General features: G+C 37.4%; 2 protein-coding genes across 2 annotated transcripts; one reads left to right on the top strand and one right to left on the bottom strand.

Moving 5' to 3' along the window:
• The first annotated feature begins 3,206 nt into the window (after positions 1-3,206).
• On the top strand, positions 3,207-5,203 carry LOC110910826 (1-aminocyclopropane-1-carboxylate oxidase). Its single transcript, XM_022155410.2, has 4 exons — positions 3,207-3,381; positions 3,961-4,187; positions 4,301-4,634; positions 4,712-5,203. Exons 1-4 carry the CDS (start codon positions 3,277-3,279, stop codon positions 5,000-5,002), a joined length of 957 nt encoding a protein of 318 aa, XP_022011102.1. The 5' UTR covers positions 3,207-3,276; the 3' UTR covers positions 5,003-5,203.
• A 1,756-nt stretch (positions 5,204-6,959) lies between these two features.
• LOC110910824 lies at positions 6,960-9,596 on the bottom strand. Its single transcript, XM_022155409.2, has 4 exons — positions 9,116-9,596; positions 8,032-8,481; positions 7,532-7,826; positions 6,960-7,445 (listed from the first exon to the last, which is right to left on the bottom strand). Exons 1-4 carry the CDS (start codon positions 9,506-9,508, stop codon positions 7,309-7,311), a joined length of 1,275 nt encoding a protein of 424 aa, XP_022011101.1. The 5' UTR covers positions 9,509-9,596; the 3' UTR covers positions 6,960-7,308.
• Between the last annotated feature and the right edge of the window lie 15,830 nt (positions 9,597-25,426).

Below are 25,426 nucleotides of genomic sequence, written 5' to 3'. Positions count from 1 at the left end.
TGTAACGTGTTTATTTTTTTATCTACGTATAGATATAAATTTTATTAAAAACTAGGGATGTCCAAAAGCTCGCGGCTCGAAGCTCGCTCGGATTTAGCTCGAAAAAACCTCACTCGATATGGCTCGGTTTGTCTTGATATTTTATTTTTTATATACATATAATGTATTACAAAAAGTTGATTATTATTTGCATGTATTTAGGAGTGCAATTGGATATCTACGACATATTTGGGTGTTGATATCATGCTAATTAATGAACTTATATTGTATTTTGTTGAAATTTAAAACTTGTTTTGTGTTTAGTTGAAGTATGTTATTTTGAACTATTAAATAATATTTTAAACTATTGAATTTTGAAAAATGCGTATTAATTCTTCTTTCTAAATTCGAGCCTAACCAAGTCGAGCCAAGCCAGCTCGATTAAAAATTAAGGCGAGCTTGAGCTTAGATTTTTCAACTCGGTTTCAATTCGAGCCAAGCCGAGTTGACTTGGTTTATAATCGAGTCGAGCCCAAGCTTGCCCTGGCTCAGCTCGGCTCATGAACAATCCTACTAAAACCGAGTTATAAATCATAACGTGTAAGTGATCGAAACACAAACATAAATGTCATCCATTTAACTACATTATGATGTAGTTTTTTTTCTTTTATAAGATTACGCGTGTTTACCATTTTTTGTTATTTTGATAATATAATATAACGTCTTATAAGTTTCAAATATACAGTTATATATGCTTATTTTTATCTATGATTAGAGTCAAATCTAATTGTTTGTTTGTTCTTTGTCGTGTTAATTTTTATGGTTTTCTCGACATGGTGTATTTAGTAGTATGATACAACGTTTTATAATTTCGAATATACCGTTTGGTCGTGCTTTTTTTATCCACGATTCCAAACATAGTTGGTTTTTTCGTTTACGTGAAAATTGAACTGGTATCGACCAAACAACACTAGTACTAGTATCGTATTCATTTTTATTGTTGTCTCGACGTGGCGGTACATACGCTATAGCGAATGCCGGTACGACAGTACGGTAATGTTAAGTGACGAACTAACTGATGCCGGCTAAACATTGATGTCGGTATTAGTATTCGTTTTTGTAGTTTTCGATCAATGTAAAACACGTATTGATATCCCAACGAGTGTATCTCTTTCGGCTGCTATACCGAACGCTGGTATCATACTGGTACAGCAACAAATTGAATCAATACTGGCAGAAAACTCACTCCGAAATCCAGAAAATCTCATTACCTATATATTAAAGGTACGACAATAATAATCATATAAAAAGACACTTAAAACGTTTAAATCTGATCCGCCAATTGATTCAATACCAAGTTGTCTAGCACATTATATATGCTGTAAAACTTGTCGTTTTCTTTATGGTTTAAAATCCTATCTCAATACAAAAGTTACTTCATTATTTTTTATTCATGCCAATAATTTGACACGAACTTGTATTTCATGTAATAAGAGTAGTACATTACCATGTATTGGATATTGACTCATTCAAGTCAAGAAAAGACGTTCTCATTCAAGTCAGAACAAGACGTTATATTGGTTCAAATCGACTGACCAAAAATCAATGTACAGCATATAAATAGTCACCACCCACCCCAAAAGACGTGCATGGACCACTTGATATATACATGTATATCTATATCCATATGTATATCTGTATCCATGTTCTAAAATATAATTTAAAAACCATATAATAGGCTTTCGTATAAAAAAACAAATATATTTATATAGGTAGAGGATCCTGTAAAAAGTCCAACTTTTGTGAAAAGTATGAGAAATAATTTGGGAATGACAAGTGTCCCTTATCCTAATTAATTCAAAAGGTTATATTAGTAATTGTCCATTCTTATCAATTAATTGATTTCCAAAGATAACTGCCAAAAATATCAGGCGACATATTAGGGATGTGATTCGAATTCGATTTGTTCTATACATTTAATTGTTTACGGTAAGTTCTTGTTGTAGTGTTATATTCCCCAGTCAATAGTGTTATATTATGTATAGGTATCTTTAATCTCCTTTTCATAGTGTTTTATCCCCATCAACAGTGTTTTATTTATGTATAGTGTCTTACAGTAAACAGATAGTGTTATATCTTCCTATAGTGTTTTATCATGTAATATATTGTTCCTTTTCATAGTGTTTTATCCCCATCAACAGTGTTTTATTTATGTATAGTGTCTTACAGTAAACAGATAGTGTTATATCTTCCTATAGTGTTTTATCATGTAATATACTGTTCTTTATAGTGTTATAAAAAGTTGTTGTGAAGAAAATCGAAGGATTTATTTCAGTACGAGAAATTCGTTGATTTTTTAGGAGATTGATGGGGGTTTTGAAACAGTTACCATAAATTCGCTGATTTATAGGAGATTGATGGGGGGTTTGAAACGGTTACCATATTTGAAACGTTGGAAAAGTCACTATTGCCCTTTAATTTTACATAAGGTCCTTCTAATTAAAACACAATTTACATTTTATACTCTATTGATCTCAACCATTAGATCAAATATCCAATGGTTTAAAACACTTCTTACACTTCTCACATTTTAGACACTTTTTACCATATCCCTACCCTATTTATATAATAAGGGGTATGTTCAAATATATAACCAATTTTAATAGAAAAATGTAAGTCATATATATTTTACTATTACATAGCGTTTGATAGATATAATCAGAGGTAGAAAAAGCAGGACAAGTGCGATACGTAACGATTGTATGTGACATGGTTAAAACGTACAAAATGTAAAAAAAATTGTATATGCGTTTTATCCAAATTTTCTACTTAACATTAGTTTTTAAGTTAACATCATCATTCCAATAAATAAATAAATGTCTAAAAAATGCAAAAATAACTACAGACAAAAATGGATGTATCAAACTATCAATATACAGAAAAAAAAAACTTTGTGAATATAGAAGTTTTAGAACATTATTCCAAGAACAGCTAGCATTTCTTTTATGATAAAGTAGAAAATCTAAGAGTAGATTATGAAATGAATTGGTACACCCGGATGGTGACAGAAGTAAAGAGAGATGATGTAGACCCTTGTTGTTTGGCTCACCATAACTTTAATAGAGGGTCCCACCAACAAGTTTTACTGAGTCCTCTTCAAAACTTTCTTTCACCACTTCCCCCTACCACCTTTAATTCCCTCTATAAATTGCACCCCACCACCTATTCATTCCACACACACACAATTTACAGAAAGACCCTGAAAGAAAGAAAGAAAGAAAGAAAGAAAACATAATAATGGCAACATTCCCAGTTGTGAACATGGAGAAACTCAATGGAGAAGAAAGAGGTGAAACAATGAACCTCATCAATGATGCTTGTGAAAACTGGGGATTCTTTGAGGTATGAATGTATGATATATTATATAATATAGCCATATAGGGTCCTGTTATTCCCACATCCTAAACGGCCATAAAACGAATCCTCAAACGAGAGTTTAAAGTTTAAACGTAGGAGTTTAAAGATAGGGGCCATGATGCAAGTCCTAACGTCTGATTTGTTTGTATTGGGTTCGCCCTAATTAGTCCGTTTTCTAGGTTAACCTAGCTAGTTTTTTTTTTCTATTTACCCTCTTGTTTTCCTTTGTTTATCTACTATTCACTTTTCGTTAGTAAAAAACCCTATCCGTATTCTCTCTAAGTATATTATTGTTAATTAACAATAGGTATATATACTAATGAGTTGAATCCCTAGTAAAAAACCTTAGCCGTATTCTCTTTATGTAAATTATTGTTAATTAACAATATGTATATATACTAATAAGTTGAATAAATCCCCAGTAAAAACCTTAGCCGTATTCTCTCTATGTATATTATTGTTAATTTACAATTTACAATATGTGTATATATATATATATATATATATATATATATATATATATATATATATATATACATGATACTAATGAGTTGAAGTATGAAGATTGTGAATCATGGGATATCAACTGAGCTTCTGGACACTGTGGAGAAGATGACAAAAGGGCATTACAAGAAGTGTATGGAGGACAGGTTCAAAGATATGGTTGCTAGCAAAGGCTTAGAAGCTGTTCAGAATCAAATTGATGATCTAGACTGGGAGAGCACTTTCTATATCCGCCATCTACCCGAATCCAACATTTCTGAGATCCCTGATCTCGAAGACGAGTATAGGTACTTTAATTATATATTAGTTAGGATTTATTGTAATTAACTCTATCATATATGTTGTTGATTAATAATACATAATACCTTACGGAATTTTTATTTATGATGGTATATGATAGGAAGGTGATGAGGGAATTTGCTAAAGAGCTAGAGAAACTGGCAGAGAATATTTTGGACATATTTTGTGAGAATTTGGGGTTAGAGAAGGGTTACTTGAAGAAGGCTTTCTATGGTGCTAAGGGTCCCACTTTCGGGACCAAGGTCAGCAACTATCCTCCATGCCCTAAGCCCGACCTTATCAAGGGTCTCCGGGCCCACACCGATGCGGGTGGCGTCATCTTGCTCTTTCAGGATGATAAGGTCAGTGGACTCCAGCTCCTTAAAGACGACAAGTGGATTGATGTACCGCCGATGCACCATTCCATTGTCATTAATCTAGGTGATCAGCTGGAGGTACGTTATTATATCCTTATATATAGTTGATTAATAATACATAATATCTTACGAGGTTTTTATTATTTCTACATCAGGTGATCACTAATGGAAGGTACAAAAGTGTGATGCATAGAGTGATTGCTCAGCCAGATGGGACCCGCATGTCGATAGCATCGTTTTACAACCCTGGAAGTGATGCGGTCATCTATCCTGCGCCACAACTAGTAAACAAGGAAGAAGAGAAGAGCAACATTTACCCCAAATTCGTGTTTGAGGACTACATGAAGCTCTATACCGCGGTCAAGTTTCAGGCAAAGGAGCCTCGGTTTGAAGCTATGAAGACCGTGGAAGATAGGGTTAACTCGGGCCCGATTGCAACGGCTTAAGGTCAAGGAACCGACGATAAATATGGTGTTCATGTGTGCGTGTGGGTATTTAGTTAAATAAAGTTACGAGGTATTATACGTAATTAAAAAAATGAAATGTGTTGGGCGTATGTATATTCATAGGTCTTGCTATGAACGGTTTGTAGAACACCATATCTTGAAACACAGTAATGAAATATATAGTTGTGTATCATTTCTGCATGTTCATATTCTAAACCTCTCTATGTTTAAGCAATAAAGTGCAAACTACCATGAAACATGCATATAGATAATCCATTAGGATAAATAAAATCTTACAACTACAAGCAAAGCCAATAAGGTAACTTATCATTATGTGACATTGTTACAAGTCATTTCATTAATAAATAATCGATGATATAACCATTATTTAACGATATTGTATTAAACCTTAGCTTAAAGCATCCCCGATTAGGGATCCTACTAACCCTTAAAATTGTGTATGGTATTTATATCATAATTTTGGTGTGTTTTTCATATAATACATTTATTATTGAAGGGGGTGGCTTGTGTAACGTCAATAAAAAAGTGATATCATAGAATACATTTATTATTGAAGGGGGTGGCACACCGCCGGAAGGGGTGGGAAAGGGGGTGGCGTGGTTGTGACACCGACGTGGAATCAGCCTCTATTGTTCACTAGTCGGATGGACTTTATAACCAATATATTTAAAAATACTACAAATTAAATAACACTCCAAAGACTATAAAACCATGATTACGATTATGGCATAATCTTCAGACATGATATCAAATCAGTCATTCAGTGATTTTTCTTACCTTTGAATTAATGGTCAAACATGTTCGAATCCAGACAAAACATTTCTTGTTGTGCCGCGCACACACACAAAGATGTTTTAATTGGGCCAAGACTGTGGTGTGGTGGACTGAAACTTTAGTGGCCCACAAGATGTGGACTCTGTCTATACCACAACTAAAAAAATACAAATTAATTATTTTATAATTAGGGGATGGAGAGCTATTTAATCTATTATGCATTGTGTGGTGACATTGATAGTCAAAAGATAAGTGGGTACATGCACCAATCGGTTTTTATCCCGATTGTTGAGTGTGATATGTTCTTAGGTCTAAGGCTTGATGCAAAACTATTATCGAGTCAGAGGTCTCATTGGAAGCAGTCTCTCTATTTCTACGGGGTATAGGTAAGGCCGTCTACCATCCTCAGACCTTACCTTAACTTTTTTATCGGTGGGATTTGCTGAATATGATGATGATGAGAGTTATTTAATCTATGATTGATATAAAATTTTTGAACAATTTAACGTCTCTGTTAACGGCAACTCACACACTCTAATTTTACTATTAAACTACATCTTTTTGTACACCACGGGTAGGGCAGTAAACGAATTGAACGTAGTCTTGTTCATCTTCGTTCGCTTAGCATATCGAGCGAAAATTCTTGTTCGTGTTCATTCATTAAGGAATTGAACTTGTTCACGCACGGTTCATGAACACAAACGAACATATACCATTAAAGTAAAAAAAATGCATTCTTAATCCCAAACATTAGACATAATCACCTTGTTAAGCACTTGATATGATAATCATAAACATAATTATCCCATAATAAAGGCACACATTAGACACAATAAGCATAAACATAATTATCCCAAAAAGATCTTTTAAAGATCAAAGTTTCTAATGACTAAACACTTATGAACGTGATTTTTCTTCGTGTTTATTCAATTAATTAATCGAATGAAATTCTTTGTTCATGTTCATTCATTTATTAAACAAACGGACGTAAACGAACTTCCCGCCGAACGGTTCACAAGCGATTCATTGAACGTTCGGTTCGTTTACAGCCCTAACCACAATGATTGAACCATCACCACTTTGTTAACTAGGCCAAAGCCCCTTTGGTTTTCTGTTTACCATCGTATAAAAAATGTCTTGTAGAACATCCTGATTCAGTCAGTGACAACTAAGTTGGACTTTCTTTGATATATATAGTTGGGTGAGCTAGATTCAACCCATGGTTCTTTTGTTACACACATATATTGTGCCTAAAAAAAGCCTGATTAGAAGGAAGAACAATAGGTTACACATTGTGCTAGATGAAACAACACAAATAACTAGATTAACAACTTACACTTGTATTACAAGTTATATTGATTCCTAAAGATTAATTACCAAATGGTTCAAATGTTGTGAGGCCAAGTGGCTATGCTTGTGGTCAAACTGAACTATCCCTTGTGTTATGCTTGTGGTCAAACTGAAGTATCCCTTGTGTTTTCAGTCATCTTTGCACATGATGGATAACTAATTTACGATAAGCCGATAGTTTTGTTGAGTAACCAAAGTGTGAGAGACATTTCAAGAGCAAAAATTGTATGCAGATATGTCCTGTCGAGCATGAAACCGAACACTGTGATCCCAGCCTTGTTGTTCTCCAAGTATGTCACTGCAACATGAATCATATTTAGAAAATTGGGTGGGATCTAAACAAAATTCTTGATGGGATTAATGTTTAAAAGGAACTGAACTCACCTAAGGCTTGTCTCTTCTGGTATGAGACTGTATGCCTATAAATTGGAACTAACTTTGTGTTCTCCAATTTGTCATCGTCTCCTTCATCATCGGAATCTGTCTGATTCAAAAGGTAATTATTTGTTTCTGAAGTAATGTTAGTCTCTTCGGTTGGACCCATGTCATCAAATGAGTCAATGGTGGCACAAGTGTGCCATTTGGCCGCCAAGCTTGTCACAGACTGAGCCTTGTGTGTGATCTTTGCTGCATTTCGTAGGCATATGAACAACCCGCTCACAAGTGTAATGGAGCATAGCTGCACCGTAAAATGATGATGAGTTATATTATTATTATTATTATTATTATTATTATTATTATTATTATTATTATTATTATTATTATTATTATTATTATTATTATTATTATTATTATTGTTATTATTATTGTTATTAGACAAAGTTAAAGATAAATGATAAATCAAATAATAACAACTAGTAACTATTAGACAAAATTAAAGATACCGCGAGTTCTCCAGCAGTGGAAATATTGACATGTGAGCCGGCACGAGTTGTGACAAGCAAGGAAGCAAACTGGCTCGCTGTAACCAGGATGAGAGTGGATAACACAAAGCCGCGAAACCTATGGCTTATGATACGGAGGGTTCTTCTGATTGTAAGGTGTTCCATCAATATTAAACCGACATCTCCTTGGTTCTCAAACACTTTAGCAAAATCTTCGAGCCTGAATATTTGCATAGATAATGTAAGCTTGAAGAGCATGCACACGAGGAAGAAAAGTGCGGTGCGGTATAGCCATGACCCTACAAGCAGTATGCAGGCCAATGTGTGGCTCAAGCAAATATTGTAGACGTAAGGTATTTGATGTGCTCCAGAAACAAACCACCATATCTTGTAAGTAGCATTTGCAATGAAACAAGGTATCACAAATGCATAGAAAAACTTCATTGCTCTCTGCATAAATCAGTGTACAGTCATGATGTCAATTTTTATTGCTAAATAGTTCTTATAAGGCTATCGATGGATTACCGACGCCCACACTAAACATCGTTTGTGTGGGTGGGAATCTTGTCGAAAAATCTAATAAAATATTACCAACGGATTACCGAGAGACAACCCGTCAATAACATGGCCATCCCTAGGATTTTGACACCCTTTGCGACAAGTAAAAAATGCCCCCTTAAAATAAATTTATATATAATATAAAACCAAAATTCGTTACTAATACCATTAATGTTATAACAATAAACAAACCAAAATCACTATAGTAAATTGACTTATGGAATAATGATACATGGTTATTGACTTATAGGCCCCTCTCTAGAACACAAGATTTATGTGGTCACCCATCCTGCACACCCTCTAAGATGTCCCTGACTCGATAACGGTTTCTCACCATATTTACAACATTTGAAATTTAGCCATAGTTTTTACAAAAAAAAAATTATAATAATAATTGGCTTTTTTCGTTGGTAATTACTGACATAATCTTTTAATCAGTAATTACCAACAGAATCTGTTCGTTAGTAACAGACCATATGTAAATGTAATACTCATTTGTTTAGTAGTGAACGGTCTAAAAACGTACATGAAGCTGATCGGAATACCCACGGCGGACTTCATCACTAACATAAGACATCTTATCAAGGAACAAAAATCGCCTGAGACCATACTTTCTAGAGAAAGACAAGAGGCTAAGGAACGAAACAGCCGATAACACCGAGAGTGACGACTGTACGATCAAATCATACGGGCGACGGTGGTTGTAATCACATGTAGAACACTGAAACGCCAAGTGTGACAAAAGCGGTACACAGATGGTTAAAAAGAAGAAGATGGACCATGAAAGACCAGCTTTCCATGGGTTTGACTGGTCAACAAAAACCCACGAAAAACCCTTGGATTCGAGAGTGTCAATAATCCGGTAATTTGATTTTGTGTTGTGTTTTGTTGCTGCCAGTGTTTCTTTTGAATCAGCCATTGAAAAGAATCAAGAGTTAAGAGATTGTGTTTGTGTTTGTGGTGAAAGGTGGTGATAGATATTATTATATTATTATATACACACGTGTGTGTAGAGAGAGGACTTTATATATTTTAGGGCTTCAAACAGTTGAAGTAACTTTTAATAAGTGTCATGAAATGATATGGAAAAAGTTGTATCTACGTGTGAGTAACATGTGCGGCCAGACTTATTTTACAGGCAAAAAGAAAACAAAGTAGTTACCGGTAATTTATATTTGTATAAAAGTATATTCAAATTATATATTTAAATTAAATAAAAGAGTAAATTAATTACATATATGATTTGTTGATACGTCAAATTTCATGCTTAGTTTTGAGAATTTGGATTATGGTACCTAATGTTCCAATTCATCATCATGTCTTAGTTTCATAATATTTATGCCCTGCTTACGGTGTGTGCATATAATGTATATATGTGTGGGTCCTCATGGGGCAAAAGTGAAATTGCATTAATTTTAACGTTATTTTACTAATTTCGTGAAAATAACGTTAAAAGCGGCTTAACGGCGGACGACTAATCATGCATCATGTGGTAGCGTTGATAGCCGAAAGACAAGTGGGCACATGCATAACAGTTAAAACAGACATCCATAACATGAATGAAAAAATGCGACGATCAAGTATTTAACAGCCAAGACAAACAATACTTTCTTGAGCATAAGGTCGGAACACATACCATAGATGACATAAAAAATGTTTTTGGTCTTCGTTAATAATTAAGTTAAACTAGTATTAAGCACCCCCACGTTGCGGCGGGGGCGAACACCAATGCCACACTACTATCAACGACCACTAACATTAAAGTTGCGGCGTGTTAATACAAAGAAATTAAACCAAAACGTAAAACATATAAAAAAATAAGTAAGTCGATCTAGGACCCCGAGCGTTACGATAAACCTGTCAAAAGGGAAAAAACAGACGGCATAAAAATGTTTTACCACACACACACGTTGCGCCGTGTTTAAGCAACATGTACAACTTATAAATGCGCACACTTGACAACATTTGCAACTTATAAATGCACACACTTTTTGCTAAATGATAGTGTATAAATAAATTAATTAGTATAAAATATCACTAAAGCTACATATACAACTATAAATGCGCACTTATTTTTTCAAAATAATAGTATATACATATTCTAATTAAAGTAAATAAAATAAACGTATCAATAAAGAATTATAATGAAGGTGAATAAAAAAGGGAGAAATAATAATAATACGTAAGTGGTGAGAGAGATGGAAACCGGTACGATGAGGTGTAGACTCGTGACTAAATTAAAAGGGTTTTTGGTAGGTGGTGAGTTGGGTTCAATCATTCAGATCTTTAATGTTTTCCTGTTCTGTGACTTACGTCTACTTTGCCTTTTTTATAATTGAAACTACATTGCGTCCTTTAGTTTGGAGATAAATAACATAACATAAAATAAAAATAAAAATATTAAAGAGGTTTTAACATGAGAAGTGTATGAACTTATGAGAGTACATAATTGATCAATCCTAATCAATTGCTGAAACATTAGAGGGTGCCATGTTTACAAAACGTCCACACACCCCCCTAAAAGTATCTACACACCCTCTAACCCTAAATGACCCTCATTGCCCAATACGTCTTAAACTGGCCCCATCCATACGCCCCTCATTGCCCAATACGCCTCAAACTGGCCCCATCCATACGCCCCTCATTGCCCAATACGCCTCAAACTGGTCCCTACCATCTAATTAATGCCAATCATTGGGTATCAGCCAATGATTACCAATGATTGGAGTGTGTGAAATTTTGATAGAGTATTTGTATGAGGAAATTGTTAAATATTAAGAAAATTAATTATTTTTTTTTTATAAAATGTTGTTATAAAAAAATTGTGTTAGTATTATAAAAACTTCATATTTTTATGAAATGAATTGTGTACATTATAAAATGGCAATTTTTTATAAGTATTACTAAATGTCAATTTTTTTATAAAACGAATTGTATATATTATAAAATGGTAATTTTTTATAAGTATTATTAAACGTTTTATTAAATGTCAACTTTTTTATTTATCAATTATTATTATGTGTTTAATTTTATTAAATGGGTTCATTATAACGTTTTATTAAATGTCAACTTTTTATTAAGTCTCGTGTTGCGGATGCTATTAGTAATGGCAGGTGGGTATGGCCAGAAGCTTGGAGGGACGAGTACCCTATTTTGTTTCAACTCCGCCCTATTAGTTTGAATACTATGCAGGATAAAGTCTTATGGATGAATACAAATGGCAAGCTAGTCCCCTTTTCGTCTAAGGAGGTATGGGAAACGATCAGAGCTCGTGATCAGCGAACGCTTTGGTTGTCAATTATCTGGTCTTCATTCAATATTCCCAAACATGCATTCATGTGTTGGCTCATTTTTAAAAAGAAACTCTGGACCCAGGACCGAATTTTACGATGGAACCATACAGTCACGGGCTCGATGAATCAGATGTGTTGCCTTTTATGTTATGCAGATTTAGAAACTCATGACCACTTGTTTTTCGATTGTTCGTACTCGAAATTAGTGTGGGGCAAAGTGAGAAGTAAAATTGGCATGGATTCGGTTACTGAAGCATGGGAGGATATAATTTCCAGGCTCGTTTCAACAGCTAGTTCGAAATCGGTCTATGTGGTTGCTAGTAGATTGGTTGTGGCAGCAGCAGCTTATGCTATTTGGAGTGAAAGAAATACGAGATTCTTCAGCAACAGGTTGAGACCCCTGGAACAAATTGCCGATGGTATTATCAGCACTGTAAGAGCAAAATTAATCTCCTTCAAGTACATGCAAACTTCTAATGTTAAGCGGTTTTTGGAGGAGTGGAAGATGGATAAAGAAGATTTCTTAGATGAAGAGTGAAGACCAATTTATGTTTACTTTTTGATGTAATTGGTTGTTTTGTTTTGTCAGTGTTGCACTCTTAGTGGTATGCCTCTAAGAGAACTAGGGAGTATTTCAGCTCCCTACTTGTTTCTTTTGGTATTTTATAAAATCACCGGGGTAAACCCTTTACCCAAAAAAAAAAACTTTTTTATTTTTCAGTTATTATTATGTGTTTAATTGTTTCCATAACGCAATGTGTATGTTAAAAAATGTCAACTTCTTCTGAAAGTCTTTAATTGTTTTTCAATTGTTGTTTATTAACCATAACGCAACAAGAAACATAATTCAAAATGTAATTAAAAATCATTTTATATTAATACACAAAACATGTAACTTTGATACAGAATGTAACGACTAAACCCTAAACCCTAAACCATAGATCGATAATTGTTACATATTTTTTAATTCCTATATAGGAAAATGATGGGTGCAGCTAGCATACACAATTCAAAGACAGCCCGACTGTCTTGAAATTGCGTACCGAACCCTACCTTCCAATGGGATTCTGCTTCACATCTACCACACTGAGATGGCACAAGGGATCAGGAGGTTGGAGCAGTGGAGTCGGCATTTCGTTTATTAACCACCGTCCAGTCTTCCGCGCCTTCTTGGGATGGTGAGCGAAGTCGCATTCCCGTTGGTCGAAGGCTAATGAGAACACTAAATGAACTCCTCTCTTGGAAGGACATGTCACGTGGCAAACTGTGTTGGCTAGCGTCACTTGGAGCTGACGAGGCAACAGGCTACTCCGATAACACGTAATCCTAGATCGGCGTTCTAGTGCATGAATCTGAAATACGAACGTAGTTTCTCCATAAGGATTACGCTACCACCACCGTCAAAACACCGACTTTCAATATCCTGTTAATAAAAAATACAATTTAGCATTAGACTCGGCATTCGAAAATATATTGTAAAAATTAAAAAAAACAAAACACCACCACAGTCGACAAACCACCACCACAGCCGAAACACCACCACCGCCACCACAGCCGACCCACCACCATCACCACCATCACCACCACCACCACCACAGCCGACCAACCACCACCACCAACACCACAACCAACCCACCACCACCACCACCACCAACACAGCCGACCCACCACCACCACCACCCCAGCCGACCCACCACCACCACCAACACAGCCGACCCACCACCACCACCACCAACACAGCCGACCCACCACCACCACCACCACCATCACAGCCGACCCACCACCACCCCAGCCGACCCACCACCACCACCAACAAAGCCGGCCCACCACCACCACCCTAGCCGACCCACCACCACCACCACAGCCGACCCACTACCACCACCACCAACACAGCCGACCTACCACCACCCTAGCCGACCCACCACCACAACCCCAACATCACCACCACCACCACCACCACCACCAGCACAACCACAACCCCAACACCATCACAAAGCGCCAAAATAAAACCACAAAAAACAAGGGTAAACAAACCTTGAATATTCCGACCGTATACACCGATACGAGAGCGAAAACTATACGAGAGACGCCTGTGGTCCCCTTCCGGATTGTCATCCTGTGGTCCAGAACTCCTCCAAAAAATAACTTTTAGATTTGGATATTGTACTTGTTCTCGGATAAAGTATAAAAGGGAAGGTGAAACTGAACTTCAATGAGACCCGTATGGGTCGATGAGAGGCATATGCAAGTGGGGTGTCATAAATGTCCTGTCAACTTTTCAGAAAAGGTAGGAGGATATGGGTCTCATTGGGCTATACGAGGCATATGGGCTGAAAAGTTATCAGGATCCGTACCCACCATATGAGCGTATGGGCCTATGAGCGACATATTGGTTTGGTTTTTTTCTTTAAAAAAGCTTGTATATGCTGGTTGCAAATGTCGGGTATTTTTGTCATCCTTACTTGCCACAGAAATATACACCATCTTCACAATCATAAATTCACAATGGCTTTTTGCAAATGTGGTAGGACGGCTGCACTAAGAACATCTTGGACTGAAGCTAATCCCGAAAGTCAATTTTACACTTGTCACAGTCTGGTATGTTTTTAATATATATGTTTTTTCATTAAACCTTGTATATTAGTGTTTTTTCGTGTCAGCGTTCTAAGTGCAACTTCTTTGTGTGGGTCGATCCTCCCATGTGTCGTCGGGCATGTGTGGTCATCAAAGAACTGATGGATACGGAGGCTGTGCTGAAAAACGAAGTCAGTTTTTTGAGAGAGGAGGTTCGAATTTATAAATTGCAAGAAGCGGAATTTGAAGAATTTCATTCAAGTGTTGTTCGTAAGAGGGAACGTTGGTTGATAATCAATTGGATTTTTTTTATGTTGTTTGTCTTGTTATTTTTCATTGTTAGTATGTAAGTTTATGCAAGACATGTAATCGAATATTAGTACATGTAATCGAATATTAGTTATAAATGCAGTTTTTATATATATTAAGTTTTAAAAAAATGTAATCGAATATTGTGTTGTTTGTCTTGTTATTTTTCATTGTTATTATATATAGTAAGTTTTTTTTAAAAAATCTTGTTTTTTAAAATAAGTCGACTAAGCATAAATAACTAAGCATAAATAACAAAACCAACAAACATTCATCAAGTTACAAATAACATATCAATGTTTAAACATACCAAAATAAATAAGTATTTGTTCATACATGCCCACAAATGTTTAACAAAATAAAGTTCACCCAACAAATACAAATACTAACCCTCCATCTCCTCATCACCGTCGTCAGAATCATCCCCACCACCTGCATGCGTCCCGGACGGACCTGCCTCCATGTCAAAACCCGGATAAACTCGTGGATGTGGCGGGGGTCGAACAGGCAACCCCGCCTGGGTATGTCTCTCAGCCTCACTAGCCATCACCCACTCCATCAAATCCTCCATCCGGTCCATCCGCCTGTCCATCCGCTGAAACTATTGTGTCTAGCTGGCCATCATACCATCCTGACCGGCCACCAGCCTCTCAAGGAGACGTTGGGTGGACTGAGGTAACCGCACTGCATGATAAATGCGTTGTGGAATCTGTGGCGGCTCCTGCGGATGCGCCTGGTCAACCTGAGGCTCCATGTCTCCATCCATATCAGGCACGTCAGCAACATGCGGTATCTCCACCTCCCCAGCCTCGAGCAGTGCCTGGTGGACTATCGGTTGGGGTTTATAAATCTATTGGTGTTCGTCAACAAACCGATGCCCGATATCCGGAAAGTTCACCGCAATCTTCATCCCTCTTATCGTCCTAAGATCTAAGGGCTCGTGTGGTGTTGGGGCCGGCATATCATCAAAAATGGGTAATACAGACCGCAATGCTGGGCAATACGCGTGGTAAACGCCCCTCCAATCAAACGGCTACGCCTCTGCCGTTTGCCGTACGAGGCGAAATACTCCGCCAGACAGCGATGGAGGGCGCACGGTGTGCCCGTATATAAGCAGTACAGGAAGAACAGATCCACCTTCGTGACCCACTCTAGGCTTTTGCCACGCGCAGAGATCGACGTGGCAATGCAACGGTGTATGCAGCGAACTAGTGGGTCAGGAATCGCAGAAACTCGGGCCTTCTTACCGAAGGGTCCAGCACCTAGAGTGGGCCACCAAGCAAACAAATGATCATCAGGCATAGCCCAAATTGCGGTGGTATAGATGTCCTGAAGCAACTCATCATCGGTATAGAACCCGGTGGCAACAGCAAACTGACGCAGCGACCAATTTTGTCGCTGCCCGAACAAATAGAAATATACCTCGGGAGGAGGTGCTTTCACGTTCGGATCGTCCATATCCGAATTGGGTCGGTCAGCCGGTCGTGGACGAAACACGAATGTGGATGGAAACTCCACCATCATGGTCCTATGAGACGGCCCAACCGCCACCGAAAACATGCGATCCCACGGGGAATTCTCTCTTATCAAACCCCGGGCTCTCCCCTCCTCCCCGACCTCCCGTAAAGCCTCCCATGACAACACCCTCTGCCGACCCACCTTCATTTGTCGCAACCTGTTAAAACGTTTATACTCCCTAGAATTTTTCGGGTAGTCCATATAGAGAATACCCAAACAATCACCCCCGGCCATCTCATCGAATCCAGGTACCTGTACCACACCAAACTCCTCCTCGTCTGACGACATATCTGCAAAAATTAATATATACTACGTGTCATATTATAACTTGTAACAAATTTCTAACAAAATTAACATCTAAATAATCGACAAACCACCACCACCACCAACGTCAAACCCCCACCACCACCACAGCCGCCTAACCACCATAGCCACCACCACACCACAACAACCACCACCACCACAACAACAACAACCACCACTACCACAACAATAACCACCACCACCACCAGCACCACCGTCAAACCCCCACGCCCACCACAGCCTCCTAACTACCACCACCACCGTCAACCCCCCACCACCACAGCCACCTAACCACCACCACACCACAACAACCACCACCACCACCACAACAACAACCACCACCACTAGCACCACCGTCAAACCCCCACGCCCACCACAGCCGCCTAACCACCACCACAGCCACCACCACACCTGACTAAACACCACCACAGCCGTCAATAACCACAACCACCACCACCATCGTCAAACCCAACACCAACACCACCGGCCATAATTTAAAAAAAAAACAAAATAAACAAAGGAAAGATGAAACAATAGACTAACCTTTTATGAAAATATGGACTGTATAAGTTGATACGTTCTAAGCCGAGCTATACGAGAGAGACAGTGTGTGTTTCTTGGTGTTTTAGTGTGTGGGGTTAAAATGTTCTGTTCTCTATGTAGTCAAACCTGAAAAGTAGTTTTTGAATCAATGAGGGGCGTATAGGGCAATAAGGGGCGTATAGGAGTTGTTGTTAAAGCTTATGAAGTGTATAAATTACACAGTATAACCAATTTATCAGCTCATGTACAGGAGGATAAACTGGTTAAGGCTTTTGTGTTCTATGGGAGATGTGCGAGTTCGAAACCAGGGGGAGGCCGGTCCGATACAGAAGGACCCCTCCCTTTTTTATTTGACATTTTTTATTAAAAATAATAAATAATAATAATAATAATAATAATAATAATAATAAATAACAACAACAACAATAATAATAATAAATAATGACTAATAATAATAACAATAATAAAGAATTTCACGAAAAGGAATTTGTTAACTTGGCAAAGGTGTTAGTAGATGTATCGTATTACACAAGGTAGGGCGTTAGTAGATAGTAATAGAACTTCATGAAAAAGAATTTGTTAACTTGGAAAAGGTGTAACATCCGTGAAATATAGTGTATGCAACAATTTAAAAAAATATATTAATTAGGGTGTTTTATAACATAAAAACCCTTAATTACCACATATAATTGTTTAAAAAAATTAATTTCATATGAGTCGTATAGGGCAATGAGACCCATATACAACTCCTAAAAGGTGCTCATTGATCAACAAGCCTCCCCTGGTTGACACCTTATGAGTGTCTCATTGACCAAAAAGCCTCCCCTAGTGGTTTCCACTTTAATTAGATGTCAACCAGGGGAGCCTTATTGATCAATGAGCACATTTTAGGAGTTGTATATGGGTCTCATTGCCCTATACGACTCATATGAAATTAATTTTTTTAACAATTTTATGTGGTAATTATGGGTTTTTTATGTTATAAAACACCCTAATTAATATTTTTTTTTAAATTGTTGCATACACTATATTTCACGGATGTTACACCTTTGCCAAGTTAACAAATTCTTTTTCGTGAAGTTCTATTACTATCTACTAAGGCTCTACCCTGTGTAATACGATACATGTACATTGTCACCCATTCGTAACTTCTATACGTCGGTGAGGTATTTCAAAGTCCATTTCGTACCGACATCGGACAATCATCCCGTTAACTTAGCAACAACAACAACAACAACAACAACAATAATAATAATAATAGTAATAATAGTAGTAGTAATTAATAATAATAATAATAATAATAATAATAATAATAAAACATATGCACATTTAAAAAAAAAGATGTTATATCTAGTCCCGGCAAACGGGTCGGGTCGGGGGTCGGGTATGATCTTTGACCCATGACGATATTTTATGAAATGAATTTTGTGTATTATAAATTGTCAAATTTTTTATTTATCAATTATTATTATGTCTTTAATTATTTTTCACTTGTCATTTATAAACCATAACGTAATAAATATACGAAACATCGTTTTATATTAATACACAAAACATGTCATTTTAATACAAAATGTAATGACTAAACCCTAAACCCTAAATCGCTAACTGTTACATATTCTTAAATTCTTGCAAACTGTATCGGTTATTCAGATCTCTATTTGGTCACCATATTGTTGCTATCAAGTTTAAGGACGCGTTCCACGGTAAACGTGCTTTCCGCTTCCCCATTACCACATGAAGAACCTCCAACCTGATCTGGCGGCTCCCTCGTTGTCGCAGAAGAATTCCCAGTAACCGGTTCCACAGCATGAAGAACCAATCCATACAGAAGGAGTTCTCCCTCGAGGTTGCTGACGCAGAAGCATTGTCGTGGGTGGAGGTGGAAGAACATTCCAGTTCACCCTCACAGTCACCGGTAAATATCTACTTCCACCGTCACAGACTGTGGGTGCAGAAGCATTGTCGTTGGTGGACGTTCCGGTGCATGAATCTGGAATACGAACGCAGTTAAGCGTTTGAATCTGAAATATGAACGCAGTGTACTTCTCCACAAGGATTACGCTACCACCACCGTCAAAACACCGACTTTAGATATCCTGTTAATAAAACATACAATTATGGTATTAGACCCGACATCTGAAAATATATTGTTCAAAATAATAAATATAATAATAAAAATAACATATGCGCATTTAAAAAAACGATGATATAAGTCTAGACCCGGCAAACGTGTCGGGCCGGGAGTCGGGTAGGGTTATGCTACCACCAACACCACCACACCTGCCTAACCACCACCACCACCACACCTGCCTAACCACCACCAACACCACCACACCCGCCTAACCACCACCAACACCACCACCACAGCCACCACCACACCCGCCTAACCACCACCACCACCACTACCACCACAGCCACCACCACACCCGCCTAACCACCACCACAACAACCACCACCACCACCACCACAACCAGCACCACCATCACCACCACAACCACCACCACCACAGCCACCACCACCACCACCACCATCACTACCACCACCACAGCCACCACTACCACCACCACAACAACCACCACCACTGCCGTCAATCACCACCGCCACCAACACTGTCGTGAATCACCACCGCCGTCAATCACCACCGCCGTTATTCCCCACCACAGTCAATCCCCCACCGCCGTCATTCCCCACCACAGTCAATCCCCCACCACCGTCATTCCCCACCATAGTCAATCCCCCACCACCATCAAACCCAACACCACCGTCAAACCCAACACCACCACAAACGGCGGAAATAAAACCAAAAAATAATAAAAAGGGTTGAAGATTAAGCAATAAAATTTGGATTACAAACTAACCTTCATCGTGTGGTCCAGAGTTTGTCTTATGAAAATCGTGTGGTCCAGAGCGTTTGTGTGTGTGTTCTTGGTGTTTTAGTGTGTGAGTTTTGAAGTTTTAGATCTAGTTTACCCCTTTATTGAAGTTGGGAACGTGTTTGTGTTCAATGAGAGCCGTATGGTTCAATAAGCACCTTATAGGAGTTGTTGGGTTTAAAGCGTATGTAGTGTATAAAGGATATACTATAACTAATTTATCAGCTCCTGTATAGGAGGATAAACTGGTTAAGGCTTGTGTGTTCTATGCGAAATGTGCGAGTTCGAATACCGTGGGAGGCCGGTCCGATACAGAAGGACCCCTCCCTTTTTGAATCAATGAGGGGCGTATAGGGCAATGAGGGGCGGATAGATTTTTGAATCAATGAGGGGCGTATGAAGTGTATAAAGGATATACTATAACCAACTTTTCAGCTCCTGTACAGGAGGATAAACTGGTTAATGCTTGTGTGTTCTATGCGAAATGTGCGAGTTCGAATACCGTGGGAGGCCGGTCCGATACTGAAGGACCCCTCCCTTTTTGAATCAATGAGGGGCGTATAGGGCAATGAGGGGCGGATAGATTTTTGAATCAATGAGGGGCGTATGAAGTGTATAAAGGATATACTATAACCAACTTATCAGCTCCTGTACAGGAGGATAAACTGGTTAATGCTTGTGTGTTCTATGCGAAGGGTGCGAGTTCGAAACCTGGGGTAGGCCGGTCCGATATAGAAGGACCCCTCCCTTTTTTATTTGTGTAATTCTAATTTTTTTTATTATTCATTTATTTATATTATTAAAATTAATTCTTTTTATTAAAAAACAGATTTCATTTTTAGTTTGAGTCTGTAGGATCGGTTTCGACCTGAATGAGTCGTTCGGAAGAGCTCTCGTACGTTTCAGAGGCGGAATACTAAGAAACGCAATTGAAAACAGCTTGAATACACTATAATCCTCTTGTATATTCACTAATCAACGTTTACAGTACGAGGAAATACCGGCAGCACCTCGGTATCAGTTTTCCGAATCGTTACAAATGAATTCGTTTGAAAAGTATATATACTAGTCACCCAACCGTTTGAAACCCTTTAAACGGACACAACACTTTCAAACGGAAGCCTTTCAAACGGTCATTTTTGTTTCAAACGGACACGTCTTCAAACGGCCAGCTATGACTTCAAACGGCCAGCTATCATTTTCCTTGATTCCTGATGTCATCTGTGATGTCATGCTTGATTGGATCTTCAACAAACACGAGACTCGACATAAGACGAAGACGCAGATGACTGCACCAACAGACTCCCCCTCAGATGTTGAAGAGTCTTAAGTATCGAGTCTTCACAATCTTCAGTCTTTATCAGTCCTCCGAGCTTCTCTCTCTCTCTTTGTCTTCAGACTCCCCCTCTCGATTTGCTGGTATTTCTTTGTTCTTCAGCAACATCTTCAGGATCGTTGTCTGGTTTTCCGTCTCACCACTTTTCATCTCATCCTGCAAACACTCTACCTCAAAGTAAACTTTTCTCACATACATATTTCAAACATATAACCCTGCACCAATTCAGACTCTCTTTCAAGACAAACATAGATTTTCCAATCTGATGAACCACATTAGGGTTAGATTATGGAAACATTTAATTCCATACATACACTCTCCCTCAAATATTGCTCATCATGTTTAGCACTCGGAATTTTGAAAATCTGCTTTTCAATACCTGTTGTCGAAAATCTTTTTGAATTTTCAAAATTCTAAGCTAAAACACACAGAAAATCTTTTTGGATTTTTTCAAAGTAAAGAAATGAAATGCAGAGAAGAAATATTTACATACACTATTTTTGTAAGTTCGTGAAAGAGGATCATATCAGTTTATGAAACATATCACTAACACCGTTAAGCTTTAAACATTCTCAGTTTTAAACAATTTACCTAGATTGTTAGTATGTTTGTCCACTTAAATTTTCACACAAATTTCAATTGATTCGGGATATGATATTAATGTTTTAGAGACTTGAACTTAATTGTGTATCACTCCACTTGAATATACTCCCGTATCCAGATCTCAATGTTCAGATTTACAGGCAAATATACTACAACTGATATCTGTATATAAATTAGGGGATATGCGAGGGCTGAGAGATCTCAGGTCGATACTTCCGTATGCGCAGAGAGATATCAGCTTCGACTTTTCGGTGTGTCCCCTTTAGGAGATCTTTTAGCTACAACAACTGATTATCAATTTTATTGTCTAATCAGCTGAGGGCTTTATGCTATGTTTCAAGCATTTTGCAGCAAGTATTATCCGGGGACTAGGTCAGAACTTCCATTCAGCAGAAGTCCCGGGATAGTACCCCAGATATCACAGAGTATAAAAACCTAGTATCTCAGAAAGAGGGACCTTTCAAACAAGATTTCGGGGGTTACCCATATATCCAAGAATAGTTACCCACGAATTAAGCAAGTTTGAATTTAGGTTTATATCTCATTTCAATTTACTAAGTGTGCAAAAATCTACCGACACATCCGTAGTAAGATTGTTTATCACATTTAAACATTACATATCTTTAGCATGTTGTGATAGACCACTGATGTACTATCATTTCCTCTTTTATGCAACAAAACTCATTTTAAATTTTTCAATGTTTTTGACATTTTCAAATTTTCTAATTTTTTTAAAATTTTTCTCCCCCTAAAATCAAAATATGTTTCAATTTTGATTTTCTGAGAAAATTTGAAATAAAATGTACAAACTTGACAACTTGATAAGAATCACTTCAATTCTCTATCCACCTGGCATAAACAATCAGAACCCCCCCTAACAACAAACTATTTTCCCATTATGATTTCAAAACACTTAAGTTTGTTTTAATCAAAATGGTTTTTCCGGAAAATGAGTTTGTGTTTACCACTTTTAAGTTTACCACTTATGAAGCATGGGGATATGGTTCATCATCTTATTTATCAATCTCATATGAATAATAAATCAAGTACAACTTAATGTCCCTGATTTATCATTTGCAGTTCAGAATCACTGTACCACTTGTAAATGTAAATTCTTCAAGGTATAACCACAAATACCACTTGTAGATCAAAAATACCACTTGTAGGTTTTACTGTAGGAATGAAACATCTACAGAAACCTCTTTACCACTTGTCAAATTATTCAGAAAGATGTCGATTCCTGCTTCTCAATTACCAACCTGGAAGCTCCGGCGTAGTCATTCAACCTGTAAAATTATTACAATTTTAAGAATTTTTCATACAAACTCATAATACATGAATGATGCCGATTCCTGATCCACGATTACAAACTTGGGATCTCCGGCATAGTCCTTCGACTATCATGGGAAGCAGACTTCCATCCAAGTCTTCTCAGACTTGGTGGCTTTCAGCTCTTGAGCAGTAGGGTTGTATGTTGCCTTTTTAGTCGCGTAAAAGTCTTTAACCCCCTTCGCTTTCCCACTTAACATTTTCCCAAAAATCTTTTTAACATTCCCATTGAATGTTTGCTCGACATCAAAATCTTTTTCTTCATTGTAAAACTGATTTGAAATTTCAATTTTACCAACTTTCTTTTTAATCTCCTCAAATTTCAGCAATGGAAAATCATCATCATTTACTGAAATTTTCTTCTCAACCTATGGCTCTTCTGGCTTTGTGGAACCAGATTCATCGTCGATATTCACATCAATCTGCTTAGCAATCCACACTTGGTTGTCCTTTCCTTTCTTTTCATACCTCTTCTTTGTAGAACACTCACCAACCTCAAAAGTTGAATTTTCAAAAACTTTAAGTTTTTCTGTTGGTGGTTTAGTATCAACAACTTTTTTTTCCAATTTATGAGAAACTCCCTGTTTTGTTTTGATATTTTTCGGACAATTCCATGCAATATGACCAGCTTCATTGCATTTGAAACAGGTTCGAGTTTCTCTTGGATGAAATACTCCAGTACCATTCCTTCTCCTCTCAGCAAGAAACTCTTGATTCGATTGTTTCCAGAACGGTTTCTTTTGTTCATCTTCTGAACTTCCACCTGACACAAATTCTGTTTTTGTTTTAGAATTTTTCTCATTTTTATACTTTTCTGGTGGAATAAAACCTAAACCTTTCTTTTTGTAGCTACGATTTTGTTTAGATTTCTTTTGAAAACCATAACCAGAATTGTAACCTTTTTTCTTGTTTAGTCGTTGTTGAACTCTTGAGGTGTAAAGTTTAGGTTTATCATTAAGATTTAAATCTTTTATTTCAGAAATATTAATTTCTGTTAGTTTGAAAACCTTTTTAATCATTTCTAGTTTAACACCTCTTATTGGAAACTCTTTGTTGTAATCTAATTTGTCAGAACCATTCAAAGTATAAACAACTTCGAATGTTTCATCATTCAAATCTACCTTTGATAACAAAAATTCTTTACTATAAGATAACCGATGACTTTTTACTGTTGACTGACGAATTTGATTCTCCAGACCCAGACTTTGACTCGGACTCCTCATCAGTATCCAACACCTGATCGACCACCTTTTTAATTAACTCGGACTCATGATCAGTATCGGACGAGGTAAACGTGACATCAATGTTATCTGGTAAAACGTCAGTTGTGTCGGTTTTTAACTTTATATTGACAGCTTTTGCAAGTTGCTCCTCGTTTAGTTTTCTTGGAGAATACCCTTCCCAAATAGGAGGCGGACACTTGTTATATCTAACAGTCGGTTTCTTACCACAATCTTTCTTTTCCTTCGGCTTCTCATCTTGAAAAGCTTCCATACCTGCAACAGTCGGATAAATTCGATCAATGAGATAGTCAGAACTAGAATAACTTTGTAACAAACGTCTAATTCTCTCATTCTCTATTTTCTCCGTTTCCAACTCTTGCTTCCACTTGACACTCTCTTCGATGTAGAAGTTGATGGCTTTCTGCTTTGTCATCATGACTGCATTCATCATCGCCAGTGCTTGTTCTCTCTCTGAGTTTGTCTTTTGAAGACCAGTTACTGTTTTGTTCAAGACATCGTATGATTCTTTCACACAGTTGAGGTTGAACAGTAACTGCTCCTTCTTCTTCTCGTACTCAGCAATTATATCGTCTTTTGCTGCACATTCCTTGCAAGCTTCCAAACACTTTGTGCAAGGCTGGACAACTTCAACAATCTTCTCAACTTCGATTGTTTTCACAATTTCAATCACCTTTTCTTTCTCGTTAACCTTCTCATCTTCACTTACATTCTCAACTTCAGTAAACTTTTCAGCAACTCTTTGAACATCATCTTTAGATTTCCTTTGTTGTTCTTTAGCAGCTCTTTTCTCCTTCAGTTTCTCTATGCGATCTGCAAAATAGAAATGAAAACTTTCAGGAGAAAGATGAGATTTAGCAATATTTATATGTTTCTCCTCCTCATCATCACTGCTACTATCAACTGGTGATT

The sequence above is a fragment of the Helianthus annuus genome, chromosome 15 (genome assembly GCF_002127325.2).
Source record: "Helianthus annuus cultivar XRQ/B chromosome 15, HanXRQr2.0-SUNRISE, whole genome shotgun sequence".
NCBI classification, from domain to species: domain Eukaryota; kingdom Viridiplantae; phylum Streptophyta; class Magnoliopsida; order Asterales; family Asteraceae; genus Helianthus; species Helianthus annuus.
The sequence above is the reverse complement of the archived record's forward strand: the minus strand, read 5'-3'. Positions and strand labels throughout refer to the sequence as shown.

Bases quoted from the DNA above. Each gene is read 5' to 3' on its own strand.
- LOC110910826 (XM_022155410.2), top strand. From the start codon at position 3,277: ATGGCAACATTCCCAGTTGTGAACATGGAGAAACTCAATGGAGAAGAA. The intron at 3,382-3,960 runs GTATGAATGTAT...TGAAGTATGAAG, and splicing joins AAAACTGGGGATTCTTTGAG to ATTGTGAATCATGGGATATC. The intron at 4,635-4,711 runs GTACGTTATTAT...TTTCTACATCAG, and splicing joins ATCTAGGTGATCAGCTGGAG to GTGATCACTAATGGAAGGTA.
- LOC110910824 (XM_022155409.2), bottom strand. From the start codon at position 9,508: ATGGCTGATTCAAAAGAAACACTGGCAGCAACAAAACACAACACAAAA. The intron at 8,482-9,115 runs GTACGTTTTTAG...TGATTTATGCAG, and splicing joins GGTATTCCGATCAGCTTCAT to AGAGCAATGAAGTTTTTCTA. The intron at 7,446-7,531 runs GTGAGTTCAGTT...TTCATGTTGCAG, and splicing joins CCAGAAGAGACAAGCCTTAG to TGACATACTTGGAGAACAAC.